At 44.9% G+C, this 17433-nt stretch overlaps 1 protein-coding gene across 1 annotated transcript in view; it reads left to right on the top strand.

The window, feature by feature from the left end:
* The first annotated feature begins 653 nt into the window (after positions 1-653).
* GGT7 (gamma-glutamyltransferase 7) overlaps positions 654-17433 on the top strand; it is a 65382-nt gene continuing 48602 nt past the window's right edge. Inside the window, exon 1 of the mRNA XM_030211924.1 lies at positions 654-1010. Within this exon, the coding sequence (XP_030067784.1) occupies positions 842-1010 (169 nt within the window). The 5' untranslated portion in view covers positions 654-841. The remainder of the gene's footprint in view (positions 1011-17433) is intronic.

The following is a 17433-nucleotide window of genomic DNA, read 5'->3' on the forward strand; positions in this document are numbered from 1 at the left end:
TAGACCCAGGGCTTTGGGGTTTTCTTTTTTTTGTGTGCTTGTTTGTTGTTCTTTCTTTTTTGGGGGCACCTGATTTTGTGAAAATAAAAAGTTTAAATGAAAAAAAATAGATATAAATATCTAAATCTATCTATATCTCTTTCTCTCTATATATATATATACACACACACCATAATTATCAATTTGACATATATGCTGTTTGAATGAGACATATATTTCACAAATTCTAAGAAGCATTTTGGCAAATCTTGCAAACAATTCTTAACAATACAATTAAACCTACTCCTGCTAATATATTTTTAAGATCCTCCTTCTCAAATGTAGGATTATCCTCCATATACCAAATTCTATATGATATTCTAATTGCTCTTTAGGTAATTGGGAAAATGCTTCTAATCTAAATTCCACATGCTGGTGGCAGGCTTTCTGCCAAATGTGAACAGAAATCAGCTGAAAAAATCCAACAGATATAAAACATTGACGATAAAAGGAAACCTTTTTTTTTATTATTAGCTCAACCACTTTATGTGTTCGTGTTGGCAACTTGTGCTGCTAATAAAGTTCTGTGAATGTGGGAATCTGCTCCAGGAGGGGAGGGGTGAGTCTGTCATCTGTCCTGCAACACATCTGAACTGGCCCCTCCCCTCCTGTCCTTTGCAGGCTGCTGCTGCCTTGAAGGAGCAGGAAACAGGGAGGCCTGGCCCCTGCTTTCTAGTGTTTCCCTGGAGATCAGGCCACTTTCCAGCTATGCCACTCTGCATCTACCCAGGCTGCTTCTTGTGCACCTGTTCCTGGTGACAGTCACATTGATTTCCTGCCTGGGCGGACAGCTGGAAGCAGGATGGCAGAGAACGACATGAGTCAGGAGACGAACCTGGGTGCTTATTCACCGGTGGACTATATGAGCATCACCAGCTTCCCACGGTTGCCCGAGGAAGATGCTCTGGCAGTGGAATCCAGCTTGCGCTGCAGGAAAGAGGAGGATGCCTTCCTGGGAGAGCAGGATGCTGGTGAGAGCAAGCAAGCAACAGCAAGGCCATTCCTCCCTGGCACTGCCTGCCATTCATTCCCCTTCCCTGCTCCATCTGTGTGTGTGGGGAAACAAGTCTCTCATTCACTCACTGTGCCTGCAGAGACATGATCCAGCCCTGCCTTGCACTCCCTGTCAGGGTTGATCCATTACCTGGGTTTACCCCATTGCATGCAGGGATGTGTAGTCTTGCTTTTCTTGGGGAAGGTGATAATGAAATCCCAGCTAGGGCTGATTGGGAGGGACGTTGCTGTAGGGTTGGAAGGAAAGTTTGCCTTGTGCATGACACAAAGTGTAGACGCCCAAGAGGGAGTGGGCAACATCAGAAGGAATCTAGAAAATTTTGAAAAATGGTCTAATGTTTGGCAGTTGAAATTTTTCCCAGACTCTTTTTTTTTTTTTAGAAAATATAAACAAAACTTAATCATGTTTCTGTTTATTAACAATACAAGAAGGGCAGATGTCACAAAGGCATGCATTAAATTGAATTGAAATATGTTCAGAGTGACGGAAGCATTTAAATAAATAAGACATAACTACAGTATGATGGATATTGGAAAAAGATTAAGATGGACGTCTTAAAATGCCTTTTAAAAATGGCCATCTGCTAAAAAACGTCCACATTCTGGTTTTGGAAAGTCAGAATTTGGACATTTCACACTGCTGTCCATCCAAATAGTAAGGGGGTGTGTTGTGGGTATGTTTTGGGCAGGATTAGGGAGGACACAAAAGTAGGATATTCAATAGGGATTTTTGAATGGAAAAATATGTCTAAAAAGAAGGATATTTTTTTATCTAGACCTGTTTTTCGTCACATCCAAGTTACAAAGTTGCTCTAATTGAGCAGCTGACCATTGAAGGGATTAAGGCACGACCCCTGCTTAATCCCCTAGTGGTTGCTGTTCCCTTCCCTCTCCCCTAAAAGTGAAATTGGAAAGGAAAACCAGGCTCTATGTCAGCACAGATACAGTAGCCATTCTGAACAAAGCAGCAAGCATGTCAGATAAGTAACCCAGGGGCGTAGCCAGACTTCAGCGGGAAGGGGGGTCCAGATCCCGAGGTGGGGGGACAGAGTTTAGCCTGCCACTGACCCCCCCGCCACTTTTGACCCCCCCCCCCGCTGCTGACCCTCCCCCATCTCCGCTGGCGGGGGCACTGAAGAAGACCGGCTGGTGGGGATGGAGACCCCCACCAGCAAAGGTACCTGGCGGCGGGGGAGGGGTCAAACATGGCGGGGGGGGGGGGGGGGGTTGAAAGTAGAGGGGGCCAGGGCTAAATCTGTGGGAGCCCATGTCCCCGTGGCCCCCATAGCTACACCCCTGGAGTAAGCCAAGGGACCCAGGTTAAAAATCCCACTTCAACTCTTTAAAAAAAATATATATTTCTGAGCCTTCTAGAAACAGATAAATACCTACTGTACCTAAATATTTAGGACACCTGTAAGCCTGAAGGGTATTGAAGTGGTGTACATTCAGTTACAGTAGGTATTTTTCAGGTCCTTGAGGGATCGCATTTACAAAACAGAAAGAGTGATGGTGGGATTTGAACCCATGTCCCTTGGTCAGCGGCCCACTGCACTAGCCATTAGGTTACTCCTCTGTTCTGCAAGAACATCTGTGTGGCCAAATTTTTGAAAATGATGCCAGACAGATGTTCATGTCCCCGTTTTCTTGCTGTGCAAAAAGTTGGACGTTTCACTTTGCAAGAATGGCTATTCATTTTGGACATTTTCAGTGCAAAAAACATCCATAATCAAACAAGAAATCTAGACATGTTTCCTGTTTGATTATGGCTGTGACATGGATGGTTTTTTGGATTTAGACATTTTATTTATTTTTTATTTTTATTTGTTGCATTTGTATTTTCTTTTTATAAACACCCCTCAAAAGTGAAAAAGAATTATATTGCTATAAAATCAGCATACAATGAAATAAGATAAAGTGTAAGGTCAAAGAGAATTAGATTGAGCCCAAATGTACCTCTACTGGTTTCCATATATCTTTAAGTTTATATCTGTTTGAATTTTCTGCTGATTTTAGTTCAAATTTGAAAGTTTGGCAGATAGAGTGGCATCAGAATGCGGAATTTAGATTAGAAGCATTTTTCCAATTACCTAAAATCATTTGAATGGTAAGAACAATTAGAATATCATATAGAATTTGGTGTATGGCGGATAATCCTACATTTGAGAAAGAGGATCTTACAAATATATTATTAGCAAGAGTAGGTATAACTGTAATGTTAAGAATGTTTTGTACAATATGTTAAATTTCTTCCCAGCATTTGTGAATTTCCAGGACACTCAAACAGCGCATGTCTGAAAGTGCCTTCTAGCCTTGACAGTGAAAAATTTAACATTTACCGCTCTTGCTGGTAATTTTCAACAAACGTGTCTTTCTGCTCAAGAATTAGTTGACTATTTTACTAACAAGGTCATTCAAATTCGATCTGATTTGTCTAAAAGTAATCTAGTAGAGGAAAATGTGGCTAATTTCGATCCGGTTATAGATACTGACTTCAGTTTTCGTCAGGGTGTTAAGGTAAATCAAATATGGGATCTTTTTCATCTTTTGTCACTCCGGGCTGCTTTTACAAAGGTGTGGTAGCATTTTTAGCACATGCTGTAAATAAGCTTACCCTAAATACTAGATATGCCCATAGCTGCTGAGAGGAGGGGGCAGGGGGGACAAAATTCCCCAGGCCCAGGCCTCCAAGGGGGGCTCGGCGCCGCAGTCCCACCCGCCCTCCGTCGTCGACTGTCTGCCACCGGGCACCCTGCATTGAAATCACAGCGCCTCTCACCTCCGTGTGAAAGCGCAGCAGGCAGCAGATCGCCTCCCTTCGGGCCTCCTTCCCTCCCTGTGCCCCGCCCTTGTCTGATGTAACTTCTGCGAGGGCGGGACACAAGGAGGGAAAGAGGGCCGAAGGGAAGCGATCTGCTGCCCTGCAGCACCTTCACACGGAGGTGAGAGGCGCTGTGATTTCAATGCAGGGGGCCCGGCCCGGTGGCAGACAGAGGGGGTGGGTGGGGGGGGGGGAGCAGTGGCGGCGACCTCGGGGGGGGGGCCCGGGGGGGGGCCTTGCCCCAGGCCCAGCCCAGTCTCTCGGTGGCCCTGGATATGCCCATATATTCCTATGGGTGTCTTTAACATTTAGCGCATGCTTATCATTAATGTGTTCTAAAAATGCTACCACGCCTTTGTAAACGACCCCTTGATGAAGTACGATTGCTGCTATTGAAATGTTCACATTCCCATTGCTTCCTGAAATTTGCTTCTGTTCCATCTGAGGTAGTCCAATGGTTGATGCTTAGACTTAATAAATTGTTAGAGTTAGGTTTTCTCTCTATAGATATGAGTAAAATTGTTCTTACATCTATGTTGAAGGAATCAGGGTTGGATATACTACTACTACTTAACATTTCTAGAGCGCTACTAGGGTTACGCAGCGCTGTACAATTTAACATAGAGGGACAGTCCCTGCTCAAAGAGCTTACAATCTAAAAGACAAGTGAACAGTCAGTCCGATAGGGGCAGTCAAATTGGGGCAGTCTGGATTTACTGAACGGTAAGAGTTAGGTGCCGAACGCAGCATTGAAGAGGTGGGCTTTAAGCGAAGATGGGCAGGGAGGGGGCTTGGCGTAGGGGCTCAGGAAGGTTGTTCCAAGCATAGGGTGAGGCAAGGCAGAATGAGCGGAGCCTGGAGTTGGCGGTGGTGGAGAAGGGTACTGAGAGGAGGGATTTGTCCTGTGAACGGAGGTTACGGGCGGGAACGTAAGGGGAGATGAGGGTAGAAAGGTAGTGAGGGGCTGCTGACTGAATGCATTTGTAGGTAAGAAGGAGAAGCTTGAATTGAATGCGGTATCTGATCGGAAGCCAGTGAAGTGACCTGAGGAGAGGGGTGATATGAGTATGTCGGTTCTGGCGGAATATAAGACGTGCAGCAGAGTTCTGAACAGATTGAAGGGGGGATAGATGGCTAAGTGGGAGGCCGGTGAGGAGTAAGTTGCAGTAGTCAAGGCGAGAGGTAATGAGAGGTAATGAGAGCGTGGACGAGAGTTTGGGTGGTGTGTTCAGAGAGGAAAGGGCGAATTTTGCTGATGTTAAAGAGGAAGAAGCGACAGGTCTTGGCTATCTGCTGGATATGCGCAGAGAAGGAGAGGGAGGAGTCAAAGATGACTCCGAGGTTGCGGGCAGATGAGACGGGGAGGATGAGGGTGTTATCAACTGAGATAGAAAGTGGAGGAAGAGCTGAAGCGTGGAAATTGGAGGGAGAGCTGGAAGAAGAGAGGACGAGGTCAAGACAATGGCCGTCTCGGTGAGTAGGGGTGGTGCAACATAGCTGGAGGTTGAAGGAAGATGTTAGAGTGAGGAACTGAGAAGCCCAGTAGCTAGTATTACTTCTTTTCACTAAGATGTTGGCAACCTATGTTAGGCAATTCTCTTTATATTTGGAAAGTTTTTCTATTTTACATTGCTCATAACTTGGTTTTCGAACTACACATAGTCTGGAGACTTTATTGCTTATTCTAACTACATATGTCAAACATTATTTATGTAATGGAGATCAGGTAACACTACTCCAGTTCGATATTTCGGCTGTGTTTGACGCAGTCGACCATTCATTGTTACTGGAACGGTTGAATAAGATAGGAATAACTGGAATGTTTTTTGAATGGTTCAGTGAATTCCTATCAAATAGAAGTTATCCTGTAAAACAAAATAACTTTCTAACTATTGCTTTCCGAATGCAGGGTCCCTCAAGGCTCCTTGTTTCTCCAATTTTGTTTAATTTTTTAATTATTTATTTATTATTATTTATTGTATTTGTACTCCACATTTTCCCACCTTTTTGCAGGCTCAATGTGGCTTACAGAGTATGGAAATGATATAAGAGAACAGTCGATCATAAGCTGAGGTGAAAGAGGAATTTGGGTAGAAGGTGTTAGGTAAGGTCGTGTGAGAGGTGGTTTAAGGAATGATTTTTTTCATTGAGGGTACTATACAACTGGGGTTAGGTGAACAATGATATTTATGCTTCTTCTACCAATATCCTCTTCATAATCTGATTTGATTGAGTCTGTAACAGCTGGGCTGATGCAAATCAGAACTGGGCTTTGATAAATAAACTAAAACTGAATGGGCAAAAAACTAAGATTTGTGGTGTAGGAATCAGGGGATTGATATTCCATCTTCATTGACATTGTTTAATGATAACATTTTTGCTAGAGCGTTAGGGGTGCTTCCTTGATTCTTCTTTAACTTTTTCTTCTCATATTAATCAATTATGGAAAAAAAAAACGTTGTTTAAAATGAGGCAGTTGCGATTGGTTAGGTCATTTTTTTTTTTTTAGCAGAAAGCTTTTGCATTGTTGGTTCAGATGTTAATCCTGCCACATTTAGACTACTGTAATGCTTTATTCTTTAGTATTAAGAAACAGTATCAGAGAAAACTGCAGCTAATGCAGAACACAGCAGTAAGATTGATTTTTAAATTGAATAGATACAGTAATGTTTCATTACGTTTTATTAAATTACATTGGCTTCCAATAGCTGAAAGAATCAAGTTTAAAGCCGCTTGTCTGGTCTTTCAAATTTTATATGCTTTTACATCTGAATTGCTGATCACTGTAGCATCATTATGTATGGTTCGATCTGAGAGGCTGCGAGAACAATTAACCTTATCTTCTCCATTCTGTAAGGGAATTCAGTTTCAGAAGGTATTTAATTCTTTATTCTCCGTATTTGGAGTTTCCTTATGGCATTCCTTTCCTCTTGTTATTATTTATTTATAACATTTGTATCCCACATTTCCCCACCTATTTGCAGGCTCAATGTGGCTTACATAGTTCCGTAATGGTGGTTACCAGTTCCGGAAAAAAAAAAAGAAATACATAGTTAAGGATGGAGTAGGTATTCAGGAAGGAAAGTTCATCTTATAATAAAAATCGGGATAACTTAGCTTGAAACAATCATGAATATTAAACTTCAAAATTAGTATGAGCGATTAGGAAATAAAGAATTAGATTTTTTTTTTTATATTTGTACCCCACGCTTTCCCACTCATGGCAGGCTCAATGCGGTGGGCAATGGAGGGTTAAGTGACTTGCCCAGAGTCACAAGGAGCTGCCTGTGCCTGAAGTGGGAATCAAACTCAGTTCCTCAGGACCAAAGTCCACCACCCTAACCACTAGGCCACTCCTCCTCCACTGTTGCTACTATTTGAGATTCTACATGGAATGTTGCTATTCCACTAGCAACATTCCATGTAGAAGTCGGCCCTTGCAGATCACCAATGTGGCTGCGCAGGCTTCTGCTTCTGTGAGTCTGACGTCCTGCACGTACGTGCAGGACGTCAGACTCACAGAAACAGAAGCCTGCGCAGCCTTCTACATGGAATGTTGCTAGTGGAATAGCAACATTCCATGTAGAATCTCCAATGGTAACAACATTCCATGTAGAATCTCCAATAGTATCTATTTTATTTTTGTTACATTTGTACCCCGCGCTTTCCCACTCATGGCAGGCTCAATGCGGCTTACATGGGGCAATGGAGGGTTAAGTGACTTGCCCAGAGTCACAAGGAGCTGCCTGTGCCTGAAGTGGGAATCGAACTCAGTTCCTCAGGACCAAAGTCCACCACCCTAACCACTAGGCCACTGTTGCTACTATTTGAGATTCTACATGGAATGTTGCTATTCCACTAGCAACATTCCATGTAGAAGTCGGCCCTTGCAGATCACCAATGTGGCCGCGCAGGCTTCTGCTTCTTTGAGTCTGACGTCTTGCATGTACGTGCAGGACGTCAGACTCACAGAAACAGAAGCCTGCGCAGCCTTCTACATGGAATGTTGCTAGTGGAATAGAAACATTCCATTAGAGAGTTGCACGGGGACAGAAATCCTACCCATCCCCGCCCGTCCCTGCTGGAATCTTACCCGTCCCCACCCATCCCCGCAAAAATTTAAACCATCCCAACCCGTCCCCACCCGTCCCCGCAAGAATTTAACCCATCCCCACCCATCCCCGTAAGAATTTAATAGTACATAAAAGAAAGTTCCAGTCAGCTCTCTTTCTGGATTTGAGCCACAGCACTGTAGGCAAGGAAGGAATGGAAGTTGGAACTTGGAACACTCTGGTGCGCACATGTAAGATTTGTCTCTGATTCACTGGCAGTGTGTGCTGAGAGGTCGCCACATGCACGCGCCAGTAGGTCAGGTGACATCTGATTCTCGTGCCTGTGTCAGAGCTGAGGTCTGTGCACCAGCCTGGGAGCAAAGAGGATTAACAGTAACATAGTAAGTGACAGCAAATAGACCTGAACGGTCCATCCACTCTGCCCAATAGTCACACTCATGATCAATTCATCATTAAATCAACGAGTGTGATATTATATACTTGATTATGGTCTTTCTTTCGTGTTTCTGGAACAAAGACCACAGAAGTCTATCTGGTCCTATCCTTATGTTCCAACTACTGGAGTTGCCGTAGAAGTCCACTCCAGTCTATTTGTCTTCTCATTTGTGGGACACAGACCGTAAAAGTCTGTCCAGCACTGTCCTCATGTTCCAGCCACTGAAGTTGCTGTCTAAGCCCTTTCCAGCCCATCCTACACCAGATTGCCATGTATGAGACACAGAACATACAAGTCTGCCAGGTATCAGCTCTAGTTCATCACAGCCAGAGTCGCCATCTAAGTGTCACTTGACATATCCACACACATGCAGCCATTTAAGGTTAGCTTTTATATAACTTCCATTTTCTAATTAGAGATCCTCTGTGTTCATCCCACGCCTTTTTGAATTCCGTCATCATTTGTGACTCTACCACCTCCTTAATGGAAGACTTTCCACATTTATGCTGTGAAAGCAAGGAAGAAGAGGAGGAGGAGACAGCACTCAAATAAATTGGTATTCGGTAGATGAGAGGCTGGTGCAGGTGCAGCTTACACTTCCACGGGAACCCCACAGAACTGGTTCCATCCCCGCGGGAACCCCGCAGGAACTGCCTCCGTCCCCGCGGGAACCCCGCAGAACTGCTTCCATCCCCGCGGGAACCCCGCAGGAACTGCCTCAGTCCCTGCGGGAATCCCGCGGGTTCCGCGGGATTCCCGCGGGGACAGAAGCCGTGCAGCTCTCTACATTCCATGTAGAATCTCCAATAGTAGCAACATTCCATGTAGAATCTCCAATAGTATCTATTTTATTTGTGTTACATTTGTACCCTGCGCTTTCCCACTCATGGCAGGCTCAATGCGGCTTACATGGGGCAATGGAGGGTTAAGTGACTTGCCCAGAGTCACAAGGAGCTGCCTGTGCCTGAAGTGGGAATCCAACTCAGTTCCCCAGGACCAAAGTCCACAACCCTAGCCACTAGGCCACTCCTCCACTGTTGCTACTATTTGAGATTCTACATGGATTGTTGCTATTCCACTAGCAACATTCCATGTAGAAGTCGGCCCTTGCAGATCACCAATGTGGCCGCGCAGGCTTCTGCTTCTGTGGCCACTAGGCCACTCCTCCAGATTGAGAAGTAGGTCAGAGAATATTTTATATTCTAAAAGTCTTTGAAGAAAAGAGGTCGCATAAGCGCCACTGGTATGATGTAGGTATTTTTTCTGGAAGGGCCAGGGGGCAGTAGTGTTCCATGCCAAGTATTGAAATCTCCCTCTTAAAACCGGTCCTTGGCACCTGTGATGTTGTACGATGGTTTGCTGGACGTAGCTTTTACTGTCGTGCTGCACTGTGCGATCGTTTTGTAACTCAGCAGATAAAATGCTAAGACACTTTTCAGTCACTTGGCGCCATAGGAATTGGTGGACATGCAGGCGTGCTCAGTGAATGACCACATCATCTTAGACATGGGATACAAGTGCAGAGATCAGTATCTTACATGTAGGCCTTTCTCTACTCCCTGGTCAGACACATGGGCTCTAGAGGGAGCTAGGAGGCCATTAAACAGCCTGTGTTCCCAGGGTCCTTTCCGGCCAGGGGAGAAAAGTAATTTTTCAAAGCCTTTAGGCTTGTGGGAAATTCTCTGGCCAAGCGCCAGCACCAGCCAAACAAAGATCAGCTCACACACCTGTTTGGGGTTGTTCCAAAGAAAAACAGTTCATGGGGATACGTGAGGTGGATGAAAAACTTTTTTTTTTGGCACACAGTACAGTACAGTGAAATCTGGTGCAATCCATATAGAGCTCAAAAAATCAATACAGTCCACTGGAAACTTGCGTACGCTATGACAGAGGCAAGTGGCACCTCATCGACTAACCAATTTACTGAAGCCTGAGCTTTCTAGGACTACGTTCCCCTTCAGATGCATCAAAAGCTCATGCCTCATACTTTTATGTTAATTAAAGTGGCAACTCTCGTAAATAATTATAGAACCACAATTATAACGCCAGTATGTAGACCTGGTTCCTAATTCCTAATTACATGTCAGATCTCATAGACTTGCCACCCAGGAATACTAATAGATTTTTATTTATTTATTGATTGCATTTGTATCCCACATTATCCCACCTCTTTGCAGGCTCAGCACGAACATTCCTAAATCTTCATTTCCCCAGCTGCAAAGGTCTAAAATACAAATTAACACATGCATCCAGCTTTTCCTACATAGGTACGCAGCTATGGAATGCATTACCACTTGACGTGAAAAAACAACGCGACCTAACCAACTTTCGGGAATCACTGAAAACCTGCCTCTTCAACAAAGCATACCGCAATGATCCTTCATATGAACTTTAACGCATTACCTCTTTACTTACTATCCTGAATGTGTTCTCTTTATACCTGTTTGCTTAATTTTATTTTGTCATTCATGTTCTCTATGTAATACCACTTGCATCTCTCACTCTGGAATGGCGATTGCCATGACGGAACAACGTAAGCCACATTGAGCCTGCAAATAGGTGGGAAAATGTGGGATACAAATGCAACAAATAAATAAATTAATTAATCAGTTTATGCAGCTCCAACAATTCACAGTCACTTATATTGTTCATCTGCTTTAATCTATCTAAGTGGTGACCTCAGCGGTGCTCATTGCTAATGCATGGAAATAGCAATGTGTCCAGCACCCACCTCTTCATCGGTTCACCCGATTACCATATATCAAAATATCTTAATGACTGATTTTTATCTGATTTTTCTATTTTTTAGCTCAATGAATAAATACTCATCTTTTCCATATGTCATAGGAGCCGACTCTGTGGGTGCTTGAGCACCCCCAATATTGAGAAAATTCCTTGTATGTGTCCAGGGAGGAGTTATTTACATTGGGCTTAGCACCCCCAATAATTTTGAAAAGTTGGCTCCTTTGTGTCAGACTAAGGGGTTAAAGCGTCCGACACGCTTGTTTCGCCCATACATGAGCTGTCTCAAGGACAATCCCCCCTAAGCCGTCTTCAGCGCCAGCTTAGCTATAAACTTTCTGGGACAACCCCTGACTCGGCTACCTGACTCGGCTACTCCTTTTAAAGGTTTTTTTCTGCACCCAGTAGAGGTTTCTTCACCAGCCTGTCCTCTAGAGAAGACTCTGAAAAGAGGCAGTCTGGAGTTTTCTGTATTGGTGCCTGTACAGTGTGCTGCAGACCTGCATTTTAAATGTTGTTATGGATGAGGGCTGGCCAATACTTTCAAAATGTATTGTCAAGCAAATTATAGGAATGTTCACAGGCAAAAATTGTTCAGCTCATTTTCAAAAACTTTTTGAGTTTTATAGCGAATTTTCATTAATTTTTGTGAGTTTTTCACACATTTGTGTTTAATATTTATTGTTTTTAATAATTTTATTGAATTGGATTTGTTTTACCTCCTTTTTGAAGAAATGTACCCAAGGTGACGTACGTCAAGAATAAGGCAAGTGCAGCAGTAAAAATGTTCAAACAGCAGTACAGATTATGGCGTGCTATTTAAGTCGAAGTGCTTTGAAAATGCGCCTCCACGCTGCGCACAATGCCAGCGCAATGCAGATTAAAACATCTTATTAGACAGCAGAGGTGGAACAGAGACAAATAAGATAGAGAGACAGGAGTTGGTCTCCCTTATTTTCTAATTTAAGGAAAAAGTGCAGATGGATTCAGAAAAGGTACAGAAAAATGATCTCAGCTGGACTAGGAGTGGATAAGCAAGTTCTGCTACAATACTTGCGGCTGTTGTTGATTCTTGAATAGGCGACTAGCTGGTTCATCAAAGACTTGGGAGAAGAGCCAAGCTTTCACCTGCTTCCTGAAGTAAAGACACTTTTTTTTTAACCTGCGTTGGACCTGTTTAACATGTGGAAACTGATCGTATGCGTGTTAATTCAGGGGCCCTTTTACTAAGCCGTGGTAAAAAGTGGCCCTAGCGCACCTTTACCCTTATTTCTTTTATTTATTTATTATTACACTTGTACCCCGCGCTTTCCCACTCAAAGCAGGTTCAATGCGGCTTACATTGTAATAGGGAATACAGAGTATTGATAGAGAAAATATAAGTTAAGTATAGCAGAGTAGTAAACGAGATAGGTAGGTAGAGAAGGGCAAGAGATAAAGTAGTAGGGGAGGTGTGAGCAAGGGGGTGGGTGAGTATTGGAAAAGGGGTAAAGGAGTTGGGAGAGAATGATCAAGGGTAGGTGAGCATGGGAGGAGGGGTAGAGGGAGGGGAGGGGAGGGGGGTGGGATACGAGATAAGCATAGGGAAGTTTGTTGGGAGATGTAGTCTGAGTCATTGTCGTTGTCTTCTGGATATGTGTTGGGTAGATGAGTTCGTAGGATTAGTTTGGGACGTTTGGGTAGGCTTGCTTGAACAGATGGGTTTTTAGTGATTTCCAGAAGGGTAGATAGTCACTGATTGATCTGATTGGTTGGGGGAGGGCATTCCAGAGTTGGCTACCTAAGGGGGAGAAGTTGGATCCATAATAGGTTTTGTACTTGAGTCCCTTGCAATTGGGGTAATGTAGGTTAAGGTAAGTTCGCGAGGTTTCAGACATGTTTCTGGTGGGAAGGTCTTACCTGTGCGCTAAGGCCATTTTACCACAGGAGTAAAATGGCTGATTTTCCACTATTTGAATTAAAGGCCTTGTGCTCTTGTTGCCGTTAGCAGACAACCGTTAAAAGGAATTAACACTTATCGACAGCTGTTTCTTAGGCGGAAAGGGCTGACATGCTAATCCTGCACTAATCTGTGCTCTCTGCCCCCAGACACACTCCCTCTGCCAAAACAATTAAAATATCTTTTGGTTTAGAATCTTACTGCAGGATGCAGGAGCGCCCCCATGTGGTAAGCACACACTGGCACCCCTTAGTTTAGGGTCCTGTTAGTCAGCTGTGCTAGTAAATGGGCTGGGTGCACCCCAACACAGGATGCTCTCATGTGCTAAGTTCATTTCCAATGCGGCTGTAAAATTTGCGTTTTTCTATTTGTCGAATTTCTGGCCGTGCGCTAATGTTCGCACCAGCGCACGGCCATTTAAAGGAATTAACACGGGAGCACTGACCTCCTCGTATTTAGGAGGCACTAAGGGCTCTTTCATTATAGATGTGTTGACTAATTAGGGGCCCTTTTACTAAGTAGGGCTAAGACGCGGGTAGCACGCCAAATCGACACTGAGAGGAGGGAGAGAGGAGACATGATAGAAACGTTTAAATATCTCAAGGGCATTTATGTACAGGAAGAGAGCCTTTTCCAAATGAAGGAGAGCTCTGGAATGAGGGGGCATAGGGCAAAGTTAAGAGGGAATAGGCTTAGGAGTAACCTAAGGAAGTATTATTTCACAGAAAGGGTGGTGGAGGTGTGGAATGGCCTCCCGGTGGAGGTGGTGGAGTCGAGGACTGTTCCAGAATTTAAAAAGGCATGGGATAAGCATGTGGGATCGCTCAGGGACAGGAAGAATTGGGGGTTACAGAGGATGGGCAGACTGGATGGGTCATATGGCCATTATCTGCCGTCATGTTTCTATGTTTCTATTACTACCAGGGTAGCGCAGGTGCCTGGTGGTTATTCTGAAGTTGGCATGCGCTGTTTCTTGCGGTAGGTGTTCCCAGCGGTAATCTGCAATGCGGCCACAGTGACACACACTGCTTGATTACCACACAAGTAGTGCCTGAGCCCTTTACGGCAAGTAAGTAGGTGGCATTAAGGACTCAGGCAGTAAACAGCCTGATATTGCGAGACTAGGAGACTGGGCATCTAAATGGCAGATGACGTTTAATGTGAGCAAGTGCAAAGTGATGCATGTGGGAAAGAGGAACCCGAATTATAGCTACGTCATGCAAGGTTCCACCTTAGGATTCACAGACCAAGAAAGGGATCTAGGTGTCGTCGTTGATGATAAGTTGAAACCTTCTGCTCAGTGTGCTGCTCCAGCTAAGAAAGGAAATAGAATGTTAGGTAATATTAGGAAAGGAATGGAAAACAAAAATGAGGATGTTATAATGCCTTTGTATCGCTCCATGGTGCGACTGCACCTCGAATATTGTGTTCAATTCTGGTCGCCGCACCTCAAAAAAGATATAGTGGAATTAGAAAATGTGCAGAGAAGGGCGACAAAAATGATAAAAGGGATGGGACAACTTCCCTATGAGGAAAGGCTAAAGCGGCTAGGGCTCTTCAGCTTGGAGAAAAGGCGGCTGATGGGAGATATGATAGAGGTCTATAAAATAATGAGTGGAGTTGAATGGGTAGATGTGAAGCGTCTGTTTACGCTTTCCAAAAATACTAGGACAAGGGGGCATGCGATGAATTTAAAAAAAAAAAAATTTATTTGTGGCATCTGTACCCCGCTCTTTCCCGCTCAATAGCAGGTTCAGTGCGGCTGGAGTGAAGCTGGAGTGCAGTAAGTTTAAAACAAATAAGAGAAAATTTTTCTTTACTCCGCGCATAATTCGACTCTGGAAGTCATTGCCAGAGAATGTGGTTAAGGCGGTTAGCTTAGCAGAGTTTAAGAAAGGTTTGGACGGCTTCCTGAAGGAAAAAGCCATAGAATGTTATTAAAAGGACGTAGGGAAAAATCCACTATTCCTGGGACAAGCAGTACAAAATGCTTTGCTCCGTGGATCTTGTCGGGTGAGTGTGACCTGGATGGGCCACTGTCGGAGACAGGGTGCTGGGCTAGATGGACCTTTGGTCTGACCCAGTGTGGCGATGCTTATGTCTTACCGCCCCATTAAAAAAGGCCTTTTCCCAGCCATGGTAAAAAATGGACCAGCACGCACCAATTTCATGTGTCCAAACTAGCGCTGACCACTTTTTACCACAGCTTAGTAATATCAGTAATATCGGTGTGCTTGCTGAGCGATGATTCCACACCCATTCTCCCCCCCCCCCCCCACCCCCTCCAAAACACACAAACAAATACAGAAATGCTCTGTGCTTAGTTCATGGCAAAACTAACACAGCTTCCTTAAAGGGCCCCTTAAAGCCCATTAAATCAATTTTGCAGGGAGTACATTTTTAAGGTTCCTTATCAAACCAAGGTGTCCTTTTACTAAGCTGCGGTAAGCATGCACACCTCAGGTTAGAAAGCACTATTGCGGGACACGCTCAGGTGTCCTGCGGTAGTTTTGGGATCGGAGTGCGCTTCCCAACGCTACAAAATTACATTCAGGGGCCCTTTGAGTAAGCGGCAGTAAACCCACCGTGCACTTACTGAGTGCCAATCCGGAGCGACCGCTGGCCCAACGCGAGTGCCGGTGGTACTTCCACCCCCAGCGAACGGCATTTCTGGCACTAGCGGGAATAATCAAAAAATACTTCCGCAGGGGGTTACCTGGCGGTAATTGGGCAGCGCTGCGCACTACTGGTGCCCAGTTGGCTGTCCAAACTTTATTTGCTTGGCTCGCCCCGATGGTTTATTTATTTATTATTTATTGGGATTTATTTTCCACCTTTTTGAAGGAATTCACTCAAGGCGGTGTACAGTAAGAATAAATCAAACATGAGCAATAGGCAATTAACAATACAAAGTATGGCATGGTGTACTACTTGCAATGACAACACAATATGTACTAGAACATTATAATTGGTAGCAAAGGGTAAGGCAAAGTTGTAACATATAGATGAGTAAGAGAGTAGGAAGAATTAGAAAGTAAGGTGATTGATTTGAAGAAAGTTGCACGTGAGGTCAGAGAGATGATTAAATATTATCTCAGCTAGGGTAGGAGTGGATAAACATGTCCCGCTGCAGTATGTGCAGCCCGAGTCAATCCTTGTGTGTGTTAGTGAGACTAGCAAGTTAGTTACTTCTTCCATTGAAGGCTTGGTTGTAGAGCCAAGCTTTCACCTGCTTCCTGAAGTAGAGGTAGTCTTGTGTTAAGCGGAGCCTTTCAGGCAATGCATTCCAGAGTGTGGGGGCTACTCCAGAGAAGGCTCGCTTGCGGGTATCACATCGTGTAATGTCTTTTGGAGAGGGTGTGGTTAGTGAAAGTCCTTGGGAGGACCTTAGTGTCCTTGGCAGTGTGTGGAGGATCATCCTATTCTTCAGATACTCGGGGCCATTTCCTTTCAGGGCCTTGAAGATCAGACATAGAGGCAGATGCAGCAACCAAACGTAAAAAAATCTAAATCGTTAAAGTCCCTAACGATTTTAAAATAACGAAAAATGCACCAAAAAAAAAAGTCACACATGCTGAGATCGGTAGTGAAACGTACAATGTATCAAAGAATCACAATACACATCGTTAATCGGCCCCCAAATCATGCGCAGAGCAGCCAAGCGTTATGTTAGCTGCTCTGCGCATGCCACAAACAGTCACAACACAGTCAAATCGCAAGCACATGGCTCCCAAATAAAAACAAAAATAAAAAAAAAGGGTCGGGAGGGGGCAAGGGCGCTCATCAGGAGCGTCCTGTACAGACGGCCTTGCCCCCCCCCCCCCCCCGCTGCTCCCCACTTTCCGCCGCTCCCCCCACCCCGAAAAAGCAAACTTCTAGAAGCCCCTGCCCCCCTCCCTTCCTCAGTACTCTGTCACCTGTGCTCCGCCTCCCGACATCCTCCGTCCGTGCCCCGTCAGACAGGGGCGGGCCCAGGAGGAGAAAGACGCGCCATCGCGAAGGCAGGCATCAGCTGATTCAGCGTTCTTCTTGCCCGTGCAGCGCCTTCGGACAGAGGAGAGAGGCGCTGCACGGGCCCGGTAAGAGGAAGGGGGGCCCGATGGAGGAGGGGAATGGCGGCGACGACCCCAAAAGGGGGCGGGGCACGGACGGAGGATGTCGGGAGGCGGAGCACAGGTGACAGAGTACTGAGGAAGGGAGGGGGCAGGGGCTTCTAGAAGTTTGCTTTTTCGGGGTGGGGGGAGCGGCGGAAAGTGGGGAGCAGCGGGGGGGGGGCAAGGCCGTCCGTACAGGACGCTCCTGATGAGCGCCCTTGCCCCCTCCCGATCCTTTTTTTATTTTTATTTTTTTATGTGTTTTCTGAGGTCCT

The sequence above is a fragment of the Microcaecilia unicolor genome, chromosome 8, assembly GCF_901765095.1.
Source record: "Microcaecilia unicolor chromosome 8, aMicUni1.1, whole genome shotgun sequence".
Lineage (NCBI taxonomy): Eukaryota > Metazoa > Chordata > Amphibia > Gymnophiona > Siphonopidae > Microcaecilia > Microcaecilia unicolor.